Source organism: Mirounga leonina, unplaced genomic scaffold (genome assembly GCF_011800145.1).
Source record: "Mirounga leonina isolate KUSES-001 unplaced genomic scaffold, KU_Mleo_1.0 Mir_93, whole genome shotgun sequence".
In the NCBI taxonomy this organism is placed as follows: domain Eukaryota; kingdom Metazoa; phylum Chordata; class Mammalia; order Carnivora; family Phocidae; genus Mirounga; species Mirounga leonina.
In genome coordinates, this window is record NW_023270854.1 from 17,471,196 (window position 1) to 17,490,383 (window position 19,188).

Genomic DNA, 19,188 nt, shown 5'->3' on the forward strand with positions numbered 1-19,188 from the left:
TCCCTGAACGGTTGTTGAGTATCCCAGAGCTTACCCAGGTGACCTGGGGTCTGAGGGAGCAGGAGGGAACCCAGGTGGTGGAAGCAGGCTGTGGGGCCGGGAGGGGGCCCCGGCTCGGGAGGGGTGAGACCCACATTCAATTTCAGCTCCACCGTCTGCTAGGTGTGACTTTGGGCAGGTTCATTAACCTTGGAGAGTTTCAGTTTCTTTATCTGAAAAGTGAGGTTTAAATGAAAGAAAAAATACGAGCAAAGTGTCCACCACGGTATCTGGTACATCAGAGGAGGTTACATTTCAAGAGTAAGTGCTAGTTCTTTCCTTCCTTCCTTTGAGTCTCTCTTATCTCAGTCAAGAGCAGAGAATAAAGAGAAGACATTTGAGTTGTAAAAACCACTGTGCTCGGTAAAGGTGTGTGTGTTGGGGGTGGGAGGAGGTTGACCCCAGAAAATGGTGAAAAGTCCAGGCACTAGCGAAGACAGGATAAGATCCGAGGAATATTCTAAACTTAGCCTAAACATTATCAGCCTCACAGGAAATTAGGTTAACTGTTCTTTGTTCTGGGCTTTGCATGATGTTTGTTGACTCCAAGGAATCTATATAAAGATTAATACTTTCTCCTTTCCACACATGCTTCCTAATAGCCCCTCACAAATACTATATTGGATTCCGGTACGTCCATCCTTTAACAGAAGAAGCAATTGAAGAGATGGAGAGAGACGGGGTAGAGAGGGCTATTGCCTTCACTCAGTACCCACAGTACAGCTGCTCCACGACAGGTAAGGCTTCCCCTTGACAGTGGGAGGGCGGGGATGCGGGGCCCTGGCCGCCATCGCCCGGGCACCTGAGTGCGGAAGCAAAGGATAAGTCACCTTCCATTTGAATGGCAAATCCAGCCTGTCTGCTTCTTTAAACACGAGAGTGCAGGCCTGTCCATTGGAAATCTCACGGTTCATCTGTCCCTTGAGTTATAGGCCAATCGGCTGAGAATTACAAACGGTGGGTGGAAGGCGGTCGCCCCTCGTGCTCAGTGCTTTAATGCAGTTGTGTAACGGCTCAGTGATGAACGTTAAGGCACTTTTTATGTTTGCATACTAAACCCTGTTTTTATGGCAACCCTCATATTCTCAGTAACATAGCAAAGGTGATCGCAGTTTCCATTTTGAAAGCAGAGGTGCCCAGGTAGTATGAGAAATACTGGTATGTTTTGTGCTACACTTTATTTATGGGTTGGTTTACTGGGTAAACCAAAGCCCAGCTTGAGGTTCTCTTTGTAAACTTCTCTCAGTGTTCTAGATTTGGGAAAATATTACTGCGTGTTGTTTCCTATATATTTAACTGGAGCAGGAGAATAATCAATTTTGCCCTTCTCTGTAGCATTGGTAATAGGTAAAGCTTCTACTCACACATACATTTGTTTGCATTCTATTTCAAGGATTGGGCTCAGCACATTTTGACTCCCAAATTGCTTGTGGATGTTAGTGCATATTGTTTCTATAATTATAAAGAGAAGCAAAAGGCTGTCAGAGGACATGTTCAAAGCCTGTTGTATGCCTCAAATGTTTGTTCAGAGCCCCTGTGAAAATGCCTGAGTTCTCAGACACCCTCAAGAGTTCGAGTTTTGGCTTCTTTTGGAAATGTACTTCTACAACTCAAAATGTCTGCTAATGTGTTATTGGAGAAGGAATAAGATTTTATAAATTTCTAAGCATACCTTTGCCTTGCTTTAAAAAATATACCTCAAATGTAGGTGTGCCTGGGTGGCGCAGTCCGTTGAGCGTCCGACTCTTGATTTCAGCTCAGGTCATGATCTCAGGGTCGTGGGATCAAGCCCCGAGTCAGGCTCCATGCTCAGTGCAGAGTCTGCCTGTCCCTCTCCCTCTGCTCTTCCCCCTGCTTGCGCGCTCTCTCTCGCTCTCTCTCTTTCAAATAAATAAATAAAATGTTAAAAAGTATATATATACCCCAACTGCAAATGTCTGCTCTCAAAATGAGACAAGTTAAGAAGATGGTTATTTGTATGACAGAGGACTGACTGGGTTTCATTTCACAGCTGACTCTACCAGTGGGTCTCAGGTGTCAGTGTCTGTGGGGCTGTTCCCTGGTCCAGCTCACGTGAAAGGGCAGGTGATCTTCACTCAGAGATTCAAAAGCCTTTGGAGAGCACTTCCATTCTTTGAGGCCACGAGAGTGTTGTTTACCTGTTGTATCATTTAGACACACGTTGTTGGAGCAGAGCGGTATATCCTGTGTATCAATCACATGCAATTGTGATTTTCCCCTTCATTACTACTTTGGATAGTTGATCAAATGTTTCTGAGTGACCCAGAAGAACTAATGTGGCTTCCAGAAGTCCTTTTGTGGCTTTAAAAATCCTAAAGATGATATTCGCCTGTACGGTGTGGCTTGCGGTATGAATATGCTGCTGACTCTGATTTCTGGAGAGATTGTTTTTGAACCTGCAGTGGACTCAATTTGGATTTATCTGACTCATTGTTTTCCGGAATGGAACTCCTTTATCTTTTTGAAAATTAAGTTTTAGGCTAAATGTACATTTGATTTAACTATGGGCTGTATCCCGGCTCGTATTTTAATCTGGAGACCTATCAGATTAACAGTCCTCATTGTTACAGAAACCAGTGCGTTGCTGTTGGGAAGCAGGGAAATGTTTTGGAACATTTGCCCTATGTTAAGATTGAGAAAGAGGCTCCGTGTTAGAATTAGTTGCACACGCCAGCTCCCCTCGGCCAGGAAGAAGTTCCATTGGGTTGGCACCATCTGTCTTCCTTCAGTCGTTGAATTTTCGTGATTTTGACCTCTTGGTTAAAAATACAAGTACTGGGCGCCTGGGTGGCTCAGTTGGTTAAGCAACTGCCTTCGGCTCGGGTCATGATCCCGGAGTCCTGGGATCGAGTCCCACATCGGGCTCCCGGCTCAGCGGGGAGCCTGCTTCTCCCTCTGACCCTCTCCCCTCTCATGCTGTTTCTCTGTCTCTCTCTCTTTCTCTCAAATAAATAAAATCTTTTAAAAAAAAAAATACAAGTACTGTTAGATTACTGGTAAGGATTTGCTATCCATTTAACTTATTCTGGGGAATGATAACAATCTTGTAGAAGCAGATAATAATAGAGAATGCTCATGCAAATCTAAATAAGCTAGTCTTCTTATCAACAAGTCATTTAAAAAGATAGCTATAAAGCTTTTATTGTAAGGTAGAAAATATGCATCTCATAATAATAAATAAAAATATGCCAAGTGCTCAGGATACAGAATTGCATATGTGCTAAAATTACAACTTTGTGAAACAAAACAGCTGTACAGGAAAATAATAGGAAAGAACTTGGCTAGAGTAACACGATCGCTGTATTAGCTGGATCATGGCCAGTTTCTTTTTTCCTTTCTTCCCCACCCCCTACATTTCCTGCTTGGGTTGATTACCTTCATAATGGGGGGAAAAATTAACATGCTTTCAGTTGTTAGACTTGGTTCCTGCAAATAGTGGCGGCTTATATTTCATAAATCCTCTACCATTGTCTTTCTCACTAGAAATGGCCTCACTTGTCTTTGAAAGGCCATTGCAATTGATTGCTTTTTAGTGATCTTCATTTGCAGGTTAGTTAAATCTATCTGCATTTTAGAGCGTTGAAATGATTGTAATTAGACCAATTCAGTATAGAAGCGGTTACCTATTTCGAACTTACTGCCTTTACTAGTCTGTTTTTCATTTTCACTATCATCAACACACGTCTACTAAGTGGTCCCCTGTATTTTTCAGGCAGCAGCTTAAATGCCATTTACAGATACTATAACGAAGTGGGAAAGAAGCCTGGGATGAAGTGGAGCACCATTGACAGGTGGCCCACACACCCCCTCCTCATTCAGGTAAGCCAGCCACTGCCCACAGCCCCCGTCAGCCCAGCTGCTGGGGTGGGTCAGGTTCTTGTCCCTGCCTAGTTTGTGGCGTCCTTCTGAGCCTTCCCATTCTCTTGCTTGAATTGTGTGCTGGGATTTAAAAAAAAAAGGTATTAGAGACTCGACTTGTTATGACAAGAGAAAATAAATCTCATAATTAAAGGTTAGAGTCTTTCCTTTCTTCGGATTAACACTGTTAGTTACAAACTAGAGCAGAATTATGTTTTGAGTTTCGTGTTTCCCAATAACCAGGACATGAAAGATTATACAGAGTGTTTCCATTAATTTACATTTATATATTGAGTGCCCGACAGATCCTGTATTTTCTAAATTCTTTAAAATGACAAAAGGCTGGGACGCCTGGGTGGCTCAGTCGGTTGAACGGCTGCCTTCGGCTCAGGTCATGATCCCAGGGTCCTGGGATCGAGTCCCACATCGGGCTCCTTGCTCAGCGGGGAGCTTGCTTGTCCCTCTGCCTGCCTCTCCCCCTGCTTGTGTTCTGTCTGTCTCTCTCTGACAAAAAAATAAATAAAATCTTTAAAAAATAAATAAATAAAACGACAATAGGTTTTAAAATTTTTCAAGGTACTGAATCTACTTGTTCTGACATGAAACTAGATTTAACATTTCAGTTGAGAAAGTCATATTAGAAGAAATTTCAGATTTCTCCCATGCAATTGTATTTATAATATTTCCATGAACAGTTGCTTGGTTTTTGGAGAATCAGTTAAAACTACAAATCAAAAGCCAATAGCTTTGAATTGGTGTTACCATATACTTTTTTGCCATTTGTACATGAGAGGACTATTGGTAATTGCCCTAAAATGTACAGATATAGTTTTGTTCTGTCAGAGGAGGTTTCTGCCTTTGAGTTAGTTTAGGTAGGGGACGTATGGAGTGATTTAGGTTTCATCCAGTTTATGTTTCACTCCGTGGACATTCTCTGCCAAAATACCCATTTAACATCTTTTTAAAAAGCCTGGAGTCACTTAAAATCTAACACCACTAGGTGGGGCTAGACATCGGTAAAAGCAGGCCCGCTCTTCCCCGGAGCAGGCCCTGTTCCTTAGGCACAGAGGTGATGTCAAGGGTTAACACTTAGGTGGAAAAACAGTTTTAAGTAAAAATGAAAAGGAGGGGCCTTCCCTTAGGGATAGGTGTAGTTCCACTCTGAGAGCCCCCCACCCTTTCGCTGTGCTGCTGGGTCCAGTTAGCGCCGCGAAAGACCCAGTGTGCCCCTACTGGTTTGCTCTGGGCGGCCTGTGACTGGGAGCGAGGGGTTTCAGGTCAGCACTGACATGTGGTAGCAGGGGACGGAGGGATCTGCACAGCATCTGCCTGCCCTGATCCACTGAGTAATTAGATTTGCATTAAAATTCAGCCCTTTGAAAAGGGGGGAAGCAGAAAGATGGAAAGGTCTCTTAACTGAGGAAGTCTCCGTTCACAAAATGAAAGGGAATTTTAGAGGCATTTATCTGCCCTTCTCGATGGTGTGATTGAAGGCTCAGAGCCGCCTGGCTCTTTCATTCCGCAGAGAGGTTGCACATCGAGGATACCGCAGACGAATTGGAGGTGATCTAAGTAGCCTTTTCCTTGCCCGCGGCTCCTCAGTGTGGACGACGGCTTAGTGTCTGTTGCAAGCCGGAACAAATTGTGTTTCTGCTCGCTCTTTTGTGAGAGGAGAAAAGGAAACATACTAAAGTTTTTTAGAAACAAAAGTTTATAGACCGGTTTTATTCTTCATATCGTGGAGCTGACATGAGGAGATTGGATATCTAGCAGAAGTTAAAAAAAAAAAACAAGTCAAACCCTAATTGGAAACTAAAAATACAGTTAAAAACTAACACTGAAGAGAACGTCTCATTCTACATTTCTACTTGTTACAGGTAGTAATTACTGGAAACTGTCATTTCCTTACTGTCATCCCTAATATTGCTGTGTCACGAGCTGCCGGTAATTGGAGTAAACGTAGGCTCAGGCTCCTTGTAAGCTTCACAGTGGGTCTCCTTACCCAGGCTGCTGTGGGTCCAAACACGGCCCTTCCTGAACATCCTTCTTTCCAAGCACTGCGAAGACCGCCAGAAAATATTGGGTTTGTTCATATCTAACAAAGATTTAGATATAACCACATTTACTCTGTAGATAAATTCTAAATTTTGAAAAGGAAAGTCTCTAGGCACCATCTTGTACCTTAGTGCATTTATTCACCAAATTTTGAGGGTTTGGAAAGATTAGTAATATCTCCGTGTTGATTAGGGAATTATTTGCTCCTCTTGTAGTATCAACCACCGATATGCCAAAATACCAAATAGCAAATGTACGTGGTTCTGGTAAATCATCCTTTATGATTTTTCAAAAACCTTTCTATTTGGAAATAAGTTTAAACATGCAGAAAAGTTACAAGACTGAGAATAGTAGAGGAACTCAACTCTTTGCCTAGATTCACATATTATTAGCATTTATTCCACTCTATCATTTGCACGCTCGTGTGTGTGTGTGTGTGTACATTTTTCTTCTGAACCTTTTGAGAGTAACTTATATCTATAAAACCACCCTTGACACCTAAATAGCAGGGATCTTCTCCTCCATAACCATGATACAGTATTCAACTTCAGTAAATTTAACATCAATACTTAAATTCATCTAATCTACATTCATATTCCAATTCTGTCAATTGACCCATTAATGTCCTTTGTAGCATTTGCTTTCTGAGTTAAGTGACGAAGAATGATTAAAGTGGAAGATGAAAGAAAGCCTCTTCACATCGGGTATTTCAGCACCTATCGATGTAGATCGGAAAGAGCCAACTAGATGGAGGGAATTAACTGGTCTGGTGGACAGAGCTTTGGAGGCGGAGGCGGGGCCTGCCTGGCAGCCCAGGTCCCGCAGATGTGACTGAATGGCCCCCACGTCGGCGGCCTCTTCCCCCTCTGTGAATTTAATGAGAGTTGTATAACCTCTCATTTGTTGTTATGAAGGTTGTTGTGAAGACTGACTCAGGGAGGATACTGGGCTCAGAAGGAGAAGGTCGTAAAAATAGAATAGTATTTTCTTATTCCTCTACTATTTGTGTCTAATGTATTTTAATGTGATAGGCCTGAAAGCCAAACTGAGGAAGATTTAGAAAGAGCCTGTAAGCTGTTTTCCTGCTAACCGAGCAAATGAGAGGTCTTAAAACAACTTCTCCTTCCCATCTGTGTCTTCTCTCCATCTGGAAGTGTGCCCTGTTCCTCCCGAGGGGAAGCAGATCCAGAGCGTTCATTTTCAGTGAGCCATTAGCGAGCTTTAGAAGTTTCCCATCAAATTCCCTAGGCCCCTGAAACCGTTATGAGCCATTTTCACGATGAACCAAAGCGAGAGGAGACTGTACTGTTTGCAATTTTTTTTTTTTTTAAAGATTTTATTTATTTTTTGACACAGAGAGAGACAGCGATAGAGGGAACACAAGCAGGGGGAGTGGGAGAGGGAGAAGCAGGCTTCCCACAGAGCAGGGAGCCAGACATGGGGCTCGATCCCAGGACCCTGGGATCATGACCTGAGCCGAAGGCAGACGCTTAACGACTGAGCCACCCAGGCGCCCCTGTTTGCAATTTTTTAAAAAGAGAGTTCCAGTTTTTGAGGGTTGCCAGGAGAGTTTTGTCTGAGCTCTCATTTTAAACATATTTTCTTTTCCTTCTGTTTCTTTTCTTCCCACCCCTCCTTCTCACCCTCTTTTCTTGCTGTTCCCGCAGTGCTTTGCAGACCACATAGTGAAAGAACTGGACCATTTTCCACTTGAGAAGAGAAGTGAGGTGGTCATCCTGTTTTCTGCTCACTCACTGCCGATGTCTGTAAGTAAGAGCGTTTCGTTGGATGACCTAGTAGTAGAGGATTTCTGAATGTGCAAATGGGACCCATCTTCTAGAACATCCTGAGCCTGGTGCAAGGATGAGTTCTAACATCTCAGACTTACCGAGGTGCTCATTTAACTAGACTCATTTCTTGAAACCTAATAATAATTAATTCAAATTACAATATTGTGAATAAATATTGTCTTAATAAACCCCTTTGAAATGATAACTGGAAGGTGTATTCATGAATAGGAGTTTTCAGTACATGGGGCAGGTAAAGGAAGGCTGCTTTTGCCTGCCCTGTCGAAGGAGCTCACCTGATCTTTTGGTCAGTGTCCAGCGCTGAGGGCCTCCAGTCACACTGAGCCATCTCCCATCCTGTTCTTTTGTCAAGACTGGATAGTGGCTGTTTGAATTGATGACAGTTTTTAATCTGCTAGGACTAGAGCCCACATTTTAGCAAGTGAATATGGAATGTATCAGGTTGTGATCTGGTTGCTCCTGAGTTTTTCACATTACACTTGGTGTTCGCTAAAATACCACCTCCGTACCCTAGTTCTTTGCACATTTGCAAACGAGAATGATCAGGCTAGTGTGCTGGTACAGAGATGTGCATGGAATGAGCCGTCAGTTTCATCAGCTCAGAACTATCATTGTGCCCCCAAACAGTGCTTTCGAAGCCAGAGAGGTGGAGAATTGTCTTTGGAGGTGTCATTAAGGGTTTAACTCCAGAGTTAATGGAGTTAACCTGAGTGTCTGGGGCCACTTTTCTAATCGGTCTTTACTGCCACCTGGTGGTCACTGGGGTCGAGCCCTTAAAGCTTTTCCACTCCTCCATCTCCACCCAGCAGGTGCCGGTTCAGCTGTAGGTGACTTGGGAGAGGAATTTCTCTCCCTGGAAGCCTGCCTATTTTATTTTAACAAGGTAATATTCTCTCTTCTGGTATCATGCAAATCCTCTTCACATGTCTATCCCGCTGCTCTGCCCTCATCCATTTCATAACCGTGCTAGGTGTGATGAGGCCATGTCTGAAGGGGAAGCTTTTGAACCGGGAGAGGAGGAGACACCTTTTCCATGTGAACAGTTCCGGGTGCCGCTTGCCCTTCCCTTCACCATCCGCCGCACTGCCCTTTCTTTCCCTCAGGCACCGAGCATCCTGCTGCCAGCTTTCTTTGTCGCCCAGGGTCCTGTGTGGGACTGAGGAGGGCCATGAGGTCATGAGGATGAGGAAGGGGTAGGGAAGACGAGGGCTAGTCAAGGGAGAAGACTGTTCTAGCAGGCTTTTCTTTTCCCCTGCACTTGCTGCTAATGGCTTTTTCCTCCTTAGTGACTTTTTAAAGACTTACTATTTGGAAGTAATTATTCGGAAGTAATTGTAGACTTTAGACAAAGTTGCAAAAATAGTACAGAGGGTTCATATGCATACATACATACATACATACACATACATATACATCCTTCCCGTAGCTTCTCCTCATGCTGACCTCTCCATAACCACAGCACCGTGACCCAAACCAGGAAGCTAACAGTGGTGCAATGCTAGGAGCCAAAGGCCAGGCTCGATCGGATTTCACCACTTCGTCCACAGTTGTCCTTTTTTGTTCCGGGATCTGGTCCAACATCCCCTGTCGTGTTTCGTTGTCCCGTCTTCTCAGTTATGCCCCAGTCTGCGACAGCCCCCATGCTTTCCCTGTCTTTCATGACCTTGATATTTTTGAAGAATGATTTAGTGGAATGTCGGTTGTTTGGTAGCACTTGGATCCGTCAGGTATTTTCCCATGATTCGACTGCGGCTCTTGCACTTGGATCCGTCAGGGATTTTCCCATGATTCGACTGCGGCTCTGCAATCCTGGGAAGAACACTCCAGAGTGATCTGTCCTTCTCAGTGCATGGTACATGATGACAAACGTCCTACCGCTGGTGATGTGATCCCTGGCCATTTGTCTAAGGTGGTATCTGCTGGATTGTACATTGTAAAGTTACCGTTTTTCTCCTTGTGATTTTAAAATATCTTGGGTGAGATACTTTGAGGCCATGAAAATGTTGTCTTGTTCCTCGACTTTTGCCCACCAATTTTAGCATCCTTCAGGAGATCTTGCCTGTAGCAATTATTTCTGTGTTGTTCTAATGGCAACTTTCTGTTTCCCTCATTCATTCTATATTTAGGTTTCTAATGGTCTTTTAGTAGTATCATAAAATGGTTTATCAGTATTTTATTTCAACAATATTTATTGAGCACTGTTCTATCCACTATATTCTAAGCACTGTTCCCTCCACTGTCGTAGGATACGGGAATGAATGAAATAGACAGAAGTCTTTGCCCCCAGAGAGGGGGGGTGGGGGACAAATAATAACCATAGTACAGAAGAAAATAGTACAGTATGTTAGGAGATAATAAATGGTATGGGGAGCAATCATGCTGTGTAAGGGGTTTAGGGAGACTGTACACAGCTAAACGTTAAAGCAGTAAAAATAAAATTCCCGTTGAACATTCTTAAGAGTATTATCACGCTGTTGTGTCAGGACCGGTCACCAGACGTTCGAGGTGCACACAGTGCTCGCCTTGCAGTCCATTGCTGTGGGGGACGTGGGGAGAGGAAAGGGATTAGAAGGCACAGGTGGTATTCTCGAGGCGTCTGGAGTCTGCACCCATGTGCTGCTTCTCCCCTCTCTTACTCCACTAGCACTTGCCCTTGTGTTGAGCGGGCCCCATGGATTCAGTAGGTCCGTACGCCATCCATACAACACTCTCAATTCCTCCTTCCCTATTTCAGATGGGGGAACGGAGAGACCCATCCTCCCTCGTTGGACGTTGTCAGTCTCCCGTGAATAACATGGATGTAGAATTTGACATATTCCTAGGTACTTAGAGATGTGTGAGTGCAGTGTCCTTTGGCCCACGAGGAAATGGATCCAAGGAAGTTTGGCAGTTGAGCTCAGATTATAGCATCATTAGTGCAGAAGACAGAAGGGGAGACTCCGGTCCCCAGCTCACACCACCTCACTGCACAGCCTGAGGCTCTTAGAACCCTTCGCAGTGTTGACGACTGAACACCCATGTGTCTCTGCTGCAGGTGGTCAACAGAGGGGACCCGTATCCTCAGGAGGTGGGTGCCACTGTGCAGAGAGTCATGGATAAGCTGGGTTACTCCAATCCCTACCGACTGGCTTGGCAGTCTAAGGTAGGTGGTTTCCACATGCTTGCGGGCAGTCAGCAATTCTGAGGACGTCTATTTTAGACTTACTTATAAAATGGTTAGGTTTGGCTCTTTCATGTACACAGAATGTCCTATAACCTGGTGGCTCACCATGAGCCGAAGGAACTCTGCAAGCAGGTGAAATGGAGGGGAAATCAAGTGACTAGCTGAATTTCATTGATTTAATGTATTATTTTTAGTTGTAATGACAGAAATTGTGATTTATTTATATTATGCCAACTTCAAGAAGGATTCAAGCCTAGTATAGAAATATCAAAACCCACTAACGCAGATGTAAAGCGTGGTCCTCACTCTGCCTGGGAGTGGTGGTGTGTGTGTGTGTCCGGGGCAGTGGGCCGTGGTGTGCCTTCCATCCTCCTTTCTCACAGGTTGGTCCGATGCCCTGGCTGGGCCCTCAAACAGATGAGACTATCAAAGGGCTTTGTGAGAGGGGGAGGAAGAACATTCTTTTGGTTCCAATAGCGTTTACCAGCGATCACATTGAAACGCTGTATGAACTGGACATCGAGTACTCTCAAGTCCTAGCTAACGAGGTAAGTGTGACTATTAATCCCATTCACAAATTGTGATCTGTTTTCAAAGGAAACTTTCTCTGCAACGATATAATTGTATCCTTCAAAAATACTGTTCAGTGGTTAGCAGAGGGGTGGTGGGGGGGGACGAGTGAAGTAGGTGGAGGAGTTCAGAGTACAACCTGTCTTGATGAGCACTAACATGCAGAACTGTTGAATCACTGTATTGTTTATCGGAAACGAATAGAACTCGGTGCCTTCACTTTGCTGGGATGTTTGTGACATTGTTCGCTGCGTCTGTGGGCAGGTACCCTGGCCTCCTGATTCTGAATAATACCTAACCTGAGTTAGTCTGAACACATCAGGGTAACCCACAGCAGCCGTGGGAAAGCACTTCTGTGCCTCTGTGAGACCAGGTTCACAGGCGCGGCTACGAGCGGTGTCGTTTTGTCTCGTTGGAGTTACTGTGCGACCTGGAAGTGGTAAAAGTACGTTTTCTTAAGAAAAATTGTTCTTCTCACCAATTGGGAGGAAAAGAATTGTACTGTGCTGTCATTCCTTTTCTTGGCCTGGTGGGGCTTTTACACTGGTTCTTGGTGGATTTTGAGGCATAGAAGAGCATTGTCATTTAGAGGACCGTGGAATGAACACCGAAGCAGTGTGCGTTATAATTCCCTTGACCTCTTTCACACACTCACTTAATTAGCTGTTTGCCGGTGTTGTGATCAGTCTGATTATTGAAATAACAAATACCACCCATAGTGTCTTGTGATGTAAGATGGATGTGAATTATCATTCACAGTGGAGAAAAACTTACTGTTCACCCATCTCACGCCTTCAGAGGGCCGGCCTGAAACCTGAATCCAATTTATAACATTGTTTCTGTGGGAACTGTGGAAGCTCCGGGACCCACAAAACCCTTCCTCCTCTCATCTTCTGCCAGAACTGCTGATCCTGGTCCTCCCCAGGCGTGATTGATGGAGGCCTGGCCTCAAAGGATACTTCACCCTCTCTGGGACTGGGTGGCAGGTGCAGGGCAGGGTGAGAGTGGGTTGGGGACAGCTTTAGCCAGCACCCAGCCCCACAGGTTTTTGTTTATGCATGCTGGTCATCAATCAAATGTTGAGGAAGTTAGAGGGTGCGTAAATTACTTGTCAATAGTTCTGATACAGAATTTATGGCGAAGCTGTAATTGGCTAAAGTGAGGTGGCAGGGTTGTCTGTGGATTTCATGTAATGGTGCCTTCCATATCCGACCCTGACCTTGGCTAACTGTGAGCTTACTAAAAAGACTTACGTGCAAATATAGTTCATTCCAGTGTGTTTAGAAAATAAGCTTTTGTTTGTATTGAACAATAATTCACATTCATTAATATCACCAAACCGAGGTTATTCCTCAGTAATCAGCTGGATTATTAGTGACTAATAAATTAGCCCATAGAGAGAATAAAGAAGACCATCCAGCTACAGTTGATTTCATTGTCTTGATGGAAGAATATACTGTGTTTAAAATGACTTTCTTTAAAAAGTAGTTTGAATTTTTTCCTAAGATGAAATTATTGCTTTTCGATAATACAAATAATAAAGAGCTCAGACAATTCAGAGAAGTATCACAGAGAGAGTAGAGCTCATTCAGAATCGTAACCCCACAGGCGCCTGGGTGGCTCAGTCGGTTGAGCGACTGACTTCGGCTCAGGTCGTGATCCCAGGGTCCTGGGATCGAGTCCCACATCAGGCTCCCTGCTCTGCAGGGAGCCTGCTTCTCCTTCTCCCGCTCCCCCTGCTTGTGTTCCCTCTCTCGCTGTGTCTCTCTCTGTCAAATAAATAAATAAAATCTTTAAAAAAAAAAAAAAAGAATCGTACCCCTGAGAGGGGCGCCTGGGTGGCCCAGTCGGTTGGGTGTCTGACTCTTGATTTTGGCTCAGGTCCTGATCTCAGGGTTGTGAGATCGAGCCTCGAGTCTGGCTCTGCGCTGAGCGTGGAGCCTGCTTAGGATTCTCCCTCTCCCCCTCCGCCATTTTCCTCTCTGTCTCTTTAAAAAAAAAAAAAAAAGAATCTTACCCCAAGAGATAAGTTAATATTTTGATAAAAATTAGTCCCCTTTTTTCTCTAAATGTATGTGTACTTTAAGAAAAATTGTATGCTCCTACATGTTTATGAATAAAATACCATTTTTGCATGGTATTTTACACATATATTTATACAAAACAGTAACCTTTTTTTCCCCCTTAGAAATGGACCTAAATCAATAAATGTAATTAGATCTATATAATTATTTTATTTATTTATTTAAGATTTTATTTTTTTGACAGAGAGAGACACAGCGAGAGAGGGAACACAAGCAGGGTGAGTGGGAGAGGGAGAAGCAGGCTTCCCGCCCAGCAGGGAGCCTGATGCGGGGCTCCATCCCAGGACCCTGGGATCATGACCTGAGCGGAAGGCGACGCTTAATGACTGAGCCACCCAGGCGCCCCTTTATAATTATTTTAAATGAATCCTTGATCAGTATATATTTAAGATGTTTCCAACATTTTACTTTCCTAAACTGCTCTGTAATAAACATAATTTTCTTTTCCATTTTCCAATAAATTAATTTCTTTTTTTTTTTTTAAAGATTTTACTTTTTTATTTGCCAGAGAGAGAGGGAGAGTACAAGCAGGGGGAGTGGCAGGCAGAGGGAGAAGCAGGGTCCTTGCTAAGCAAGGAGCCCGATGTGGGACTCGATCCCAGGACCCTGAGATCATGACCTGAGCCGAAGGCAGACGCTTAACCATCTGAGCCACCCAGGCGCCCTCCAATTAATTTCTTAGGAAAAATTCCTACAAATGGAATTTATATGCTGGTAGATGTTTTACTGGATTGGCCTACAGAGGTATATCCTTGGACTCTCCCATCCATAGTCTTCAAGAACACTGCTGGCATTGGTTGTCTTGCTGTCACTGACTTCTACATGGAGTCTTAGAGTACAGTCTCTACAGTCTCTTTTTTTCCTTTTTTTTTTAAGATTTATTTATTTATTTAAGAGAGAGCACTTGCGAGCATGCTTGCATTCATGTGAGGGGGGAGGGGCAGTGGGAGAGGGAGAGAGAGAATCTCAAGCAAACTCTCTGCTGAGCGTGGAGCCTGATACGGGGCTCGATCTCACGACCCTGAGATCATGACCTGAGCCAAAATCAAGAGTCGGACGCTTAACCGACTAAGTCACCCAAACACCCTGAATACAGTTCCTTTTTAGGTTGAGAACTGTGTGTTTCCTGAATCTCACCGTTTTTCCCATGCTGATTAAAGTTAACTTAAAAGATAAAGCAACCGAAAGCCATTGGCATTTTGGAAAGGGAAAGAGAAGATCTTGACTACCTGAGTGAATAATAGTTAGATGTTTCTTAATTATTTGGGGGATAATCAACTGGGTATTTTGGGGGAGGGAAGCAAGGATAGTAAAACAGTCCTCAGGTTTTATTTTGGGTTTTTCTATGTAAGGATATATTTAAAAACCCCACTCTGCATTGGATCCAATCTAGGTTCAATATACATTAAATTAATCTACCTCTTTTGGCAGTTGGAATCAAAACAGGCATAAAGATTTATTTAATTAAAGCAACATTCTGCTTAGGTAGAGTCTGTAAAAGTGTGCATTAGAAAGGTAGAATAAAAAAAGAATAGGGGGTGCCTGGGTGGCTCAGTCGTTAAGCATCTGCCTTCGGCTCAGGTCATGATCCCAGGGTCCTGGGATCGAGCCCCGCATCGGGCTCCCTGCTTGGCGGGAAGCCTGCTTCTCCCTCTCCCACCCCTGCTGCTTGTGTTCCTTCTCTCTCTGTGTCTCTCTCTGTCAAATAAATAAATAAAAACTTAAAAAAAAAAAGAATAATAAGCAGATTTGAGTTGAGAAGTCTGTCAAATACAGCCTCAAAAACGGTTTGGAAACTAAACACCTATGGGGAAGGTAATAGAGTAGGGAAAGGAATAGAAATTGAGAGCAGTTTTATGATAACAGAGGTGAAAATCTACATCTGTGTCTGGGCCCGGGACTGTTTGCATTTCTGAGCCATCTGGAAACACTTTGGAAGTCAGACTTTAAGTTGTGTATGTATCTAAGTCCGTTTATTTATTTATTTATTTTTTTGTAGCGGTTTCTTTAAAAAAAAAAAACGGAAAATAAAACGTGTATGTGTTTTTCCTTCTTTTTCTCATTTGATTCAGTGTGGAGTTGAAAACATCAGAAGAGCAGAGTCTCTTAATGGAAATCCATTGTTCTCCAAGGTATCTATAGTGTTACAACCATTTTAGTAGAACATATCGGAGAGAAGTCCTCTGAGAAACTCTTACAGAATATTGGTTTTCTCACATATTAGAACATTTTGAGTTCCAATTAATTACAAAAATAAAATCGAATTCCTTATACTCTTGCTCCTTCTTCCTTTAGATAGCCCCAATTTTCTTATTTCTACCCACCTATAACTGTGTCTAATTTAAGACCTGCCTTCCAGAGGCAGGGTTTAGCAGGTGGGGTAAGAGGATGTCCTCTGAAATCTCTATTTGAACTTTTCTCTAAGCCGAGGATCCTTAGGAAATGAAGGTATCGGAGAACCCAGTTCAAAGCAGCCGTACTTCAGACGAAGAAAGCAACCCTCAGCCATAGTGATTATCGGAGCGGATGGGAGGGGGAGATGCGCGGGGAGAGGGCAGGCGTTTTGCTTCTGAGGAACCTCTGCTTCTTGTCGCCCGTCTCGCAGGCCCTGGCCGATCTGGTGCTGTCACACATCCAGTCAAACGAGCTGTGTTCCAAGCAGTTGACTCTGACTTGTCCGCTCTGTGTAAATCCTGTCTGCAGGGAGGCCAAGTCCTTCTTCGTCAGCCAGCAGCTGTGATCCCCGCCAGAGGACCCCATGGGATTAGGCAAACGCCCAACCCCAGCTGCCCCTGTTGTGGAGGAGATGTATTTAGAGGTCAAGGAAGAAGGTTTCACTGGTATCTGTACAGCCTTTGGGCAAAAAGTGTGTGATTTCTTGAGGAACAGACTCTGAAATCCTCATTGGGGTTTTCTATTTTTATATACCAATACAGTAAGCACTTATATTCCCCCTTTGTGGGTAAAGTTACCAGTCTGGAAGGTCCACTGGGCTATTTAAAAAATGAGTTTTAAAAATTTGTCTTAATAGATGCACACATATTTTAAATATAGATTTTGGTTTTATTGCCCCAAAACCCTGCAAGGATATATCGAGAGTCCCCTCTGTGGGCTGTCAGTGTGAATGAGCTCTGTTTACAGTCTTGTGCATGTAGTTAGTTGTCCTTGTTTTTTAAGGGAACGTAGTTGAGTAAAGGAAATATAATTTGAAAAGGAACCCTTACCTGACCTTTCCCTAAGCCCGGTGAGGCGGTGTGCTTGCCCGCAGCGGCTGCTTTGGCCTGTGATGTCTTCATTAGTTGGTCACTTTGGTACTTCTGCGTGAACCGCACTTTCTTCACCCTAAAACCAAATCAAGTACAGATTCCAAAAGTGCTTTGCGATTCCCCAGGCACACAAGGCTAATAAACATGTAGAAATCCAGCATTTGTCGTCCATGCCTTGGTGAGGATCTGTGGTGCCACAGGAAGGGGGGCTCCCGCTGCTTCCTGTCTCCAAGGCCAGTGAGGCTGGAAGGGCTAACGATGGGCTTCATCTGTAAAGCTCGTCCCAGGACCTGGTGAACCTTTCCGTGGAGCATCTTCTTTATTTTGGTTGAATGTCTTCTTTCTGCCTATTTGTTTGAAGCATTATTTTATAAAGTCAACTATGTTTTGTAATCTTGAATTCTTTCTTAACTTACAATTTTTATTATAAAAGTTATATAACCGTCCTATTGGAAATTTGAAAAATAGAGAAAAGAGAAATAACAACTCTTAACATAACAGCTATTAATCATGTTATTATATCTTATGCCATTCCTTTCCTGTGGATATTTTTAATGCCATTGTAACCTTGAATTTGTGAGTGAAAAGTTGTTCTAAAAATGTAGAAATAATGTAAGATCAGAATCCGATCTCCTATACGTGGATTTAAATGGATTAAAAAAAATCTCTGATGGATCCGTACTGAATTTGTAATGATTACCTTCTCTTTCCTTCAAGCTCTAAAACTTTGTTCTTCAAAAGAGCATGTCTTTGATGTTTCTGAAGCCAGTTTATAAACTGGAAGTATTAGAGGAGTCATAGATCTTCTATATTCGGGATTTACTATATTAATAAATATTATCACATCATTAAGGTTTTAACCACTTGATTCATGCTCTCTGTGAAGTCAAAACTAATGCAAGTTAGTTAATAATCAAAATTATTATAGGAAAGAATTTACTTTGGAATACAATAAAAGAAATGTGCTGTTCATTTTATTTTTTTTTTTTAAGATTTTATTTATTTATTTGACAAAGAGAGACACAGCGAGAGAGGGAACACAAGCAGGGGGAGTGGGAGAGGGAGAAGCAGGCTTCCCGCGGGGCAGGGAGCCCAACGTGGGGCTCGATCCCAGGACCCTGGGATCATGACCTGAGCCGAAGGCAGACGCTTAACGACTGAGCCACCCAGGCGCCCTGTGCTGTTCATTTTAGTTAATAATTTTCCCACACTGATAACAGCTCTGAAATTTGAGTAATTTGTGCATTTTTTTTTTTTCCAAATTAGTTTTCCTGTTAGTAGATTGTGTTTCCAGAGAAGGGTACAAGGCATGGATAGTTGGCTATTTCCATCAGCTTTGGGGGGATTAGCTTCAAGGTAGACGGGGTGACCGTCCCACAGTGAAGTGAATGCCCTGGGTTAGTGGGATGGCCCGGGAAGGCAGGATAGGCCTGCAGCCTTTCTCCCTGCGGCACATCTGCTGAGGGCCTGCTTCACTTCGACTGTATTATGCACATGTTACAGAAAACTCTGATTCATGAGGCTTTTTTTTTTTTTTAAGATTTTATTTATTTGTCAGATAGAGGGAGAGGGGAGGGGAGCAGGAGAGGGAGAACAGGCTTCCCACTGAGCAGGGAGCCCGATGTGGGGCTCGATCTCAGGATCCTGGGATCATGACCTGAGCCGAAGGTAGATGCTTATCGACAGCCACCCACGTGCCCCCAATTCAGGAGTCTTGCTAGGATATCTGAAACCCCTCATTTGCTAAGGAAACCTTGGAATCAACAGTGACTGGGCTGTCTGGAAGAATATCCTTGATTGTGAGCAGGACCAGACCAGCCCTTGTAGTGAGAGGCCAAGGGGGTGTTACTGGGATCCCTGCTCATGGCATGTGTTGTCCTGAGAAGGGTTACCTGGGACTGTTGTTAACCAAAGATGGATAAGGGTCACACTCGAGGGGGGCACGTGGTAGGACAGAATCCATGACTGTTCTCAGAGCTGATAGTCTTTGAGAATGGTGATGCTCTTTGTCAACTTTGAAATCCATGTGGTTGCCCTGGTAATGACTTAGCCCGGGGGCTGCTGGTAGTGCCTGCTTAGGAACAGACCTGGCTTTAACGGATGGATCAACCCGGACAGGAGACTTGCTGTGATGAGGAGGCAGTGCGGCCTCCCAGGGTCCTTGGAAGGCCCAGCTCCCTGGATGGACAGCACAGAAGGAAGGAATGCTCCCAAAGAATCTGCATTCTGGAACTACTTACCTTTTTTAAATTCAAAGAAGTGTTTGCACTTGAAGAAGATTTAGTCCACTTGAGGAGCAATGAAACTCCTTGTTAAAGGCCCTA

General features: G+C 43.7%; 1 protein-coding gene across 1 annotated transcript in view; it reads left to right on the top strand.

The window, feature by feature from the left end:
- Window positions 1–17,545, top strand: part of FECH (ferrochelatase) — a 34,826-nt gene extending 17,281 nt beyond the window's left edge. Inside the window, exons 5-11 of the mRNA XM_034995670.1 lie at window positions 642–776; window positions 3,773–3,879; window positions 7,641–7,739; window positions 10,816–10,923; window positions 11,328–11,492; window positions 15,671–15,730; window positions 16,204–17,545. Coding sequence (XP_034851561.1) covers window positions 642–776; window positions 3,773–3,879; window positions 7,641–7,739; window positions 10,816–10,923; window positions 11,328–11,492; window positions 15,671–15,730; window positions 16,204–16,338 — 809 coding nt within the window. The 3' untranslated portion in view covers window positions 16,339–17,545. The remainder of the gene's footprint in view (window positions 1–641; window positions 777–3,772; window positions 3,880–7,640; window positions 7,740–10,815; window positions 10,924–11,327; window positions 11,493–15,670; window positions 15,731–16,203) is intronic.
- Window positions 17,546–19,188: the final 1,643 nt, after the last annotated feature.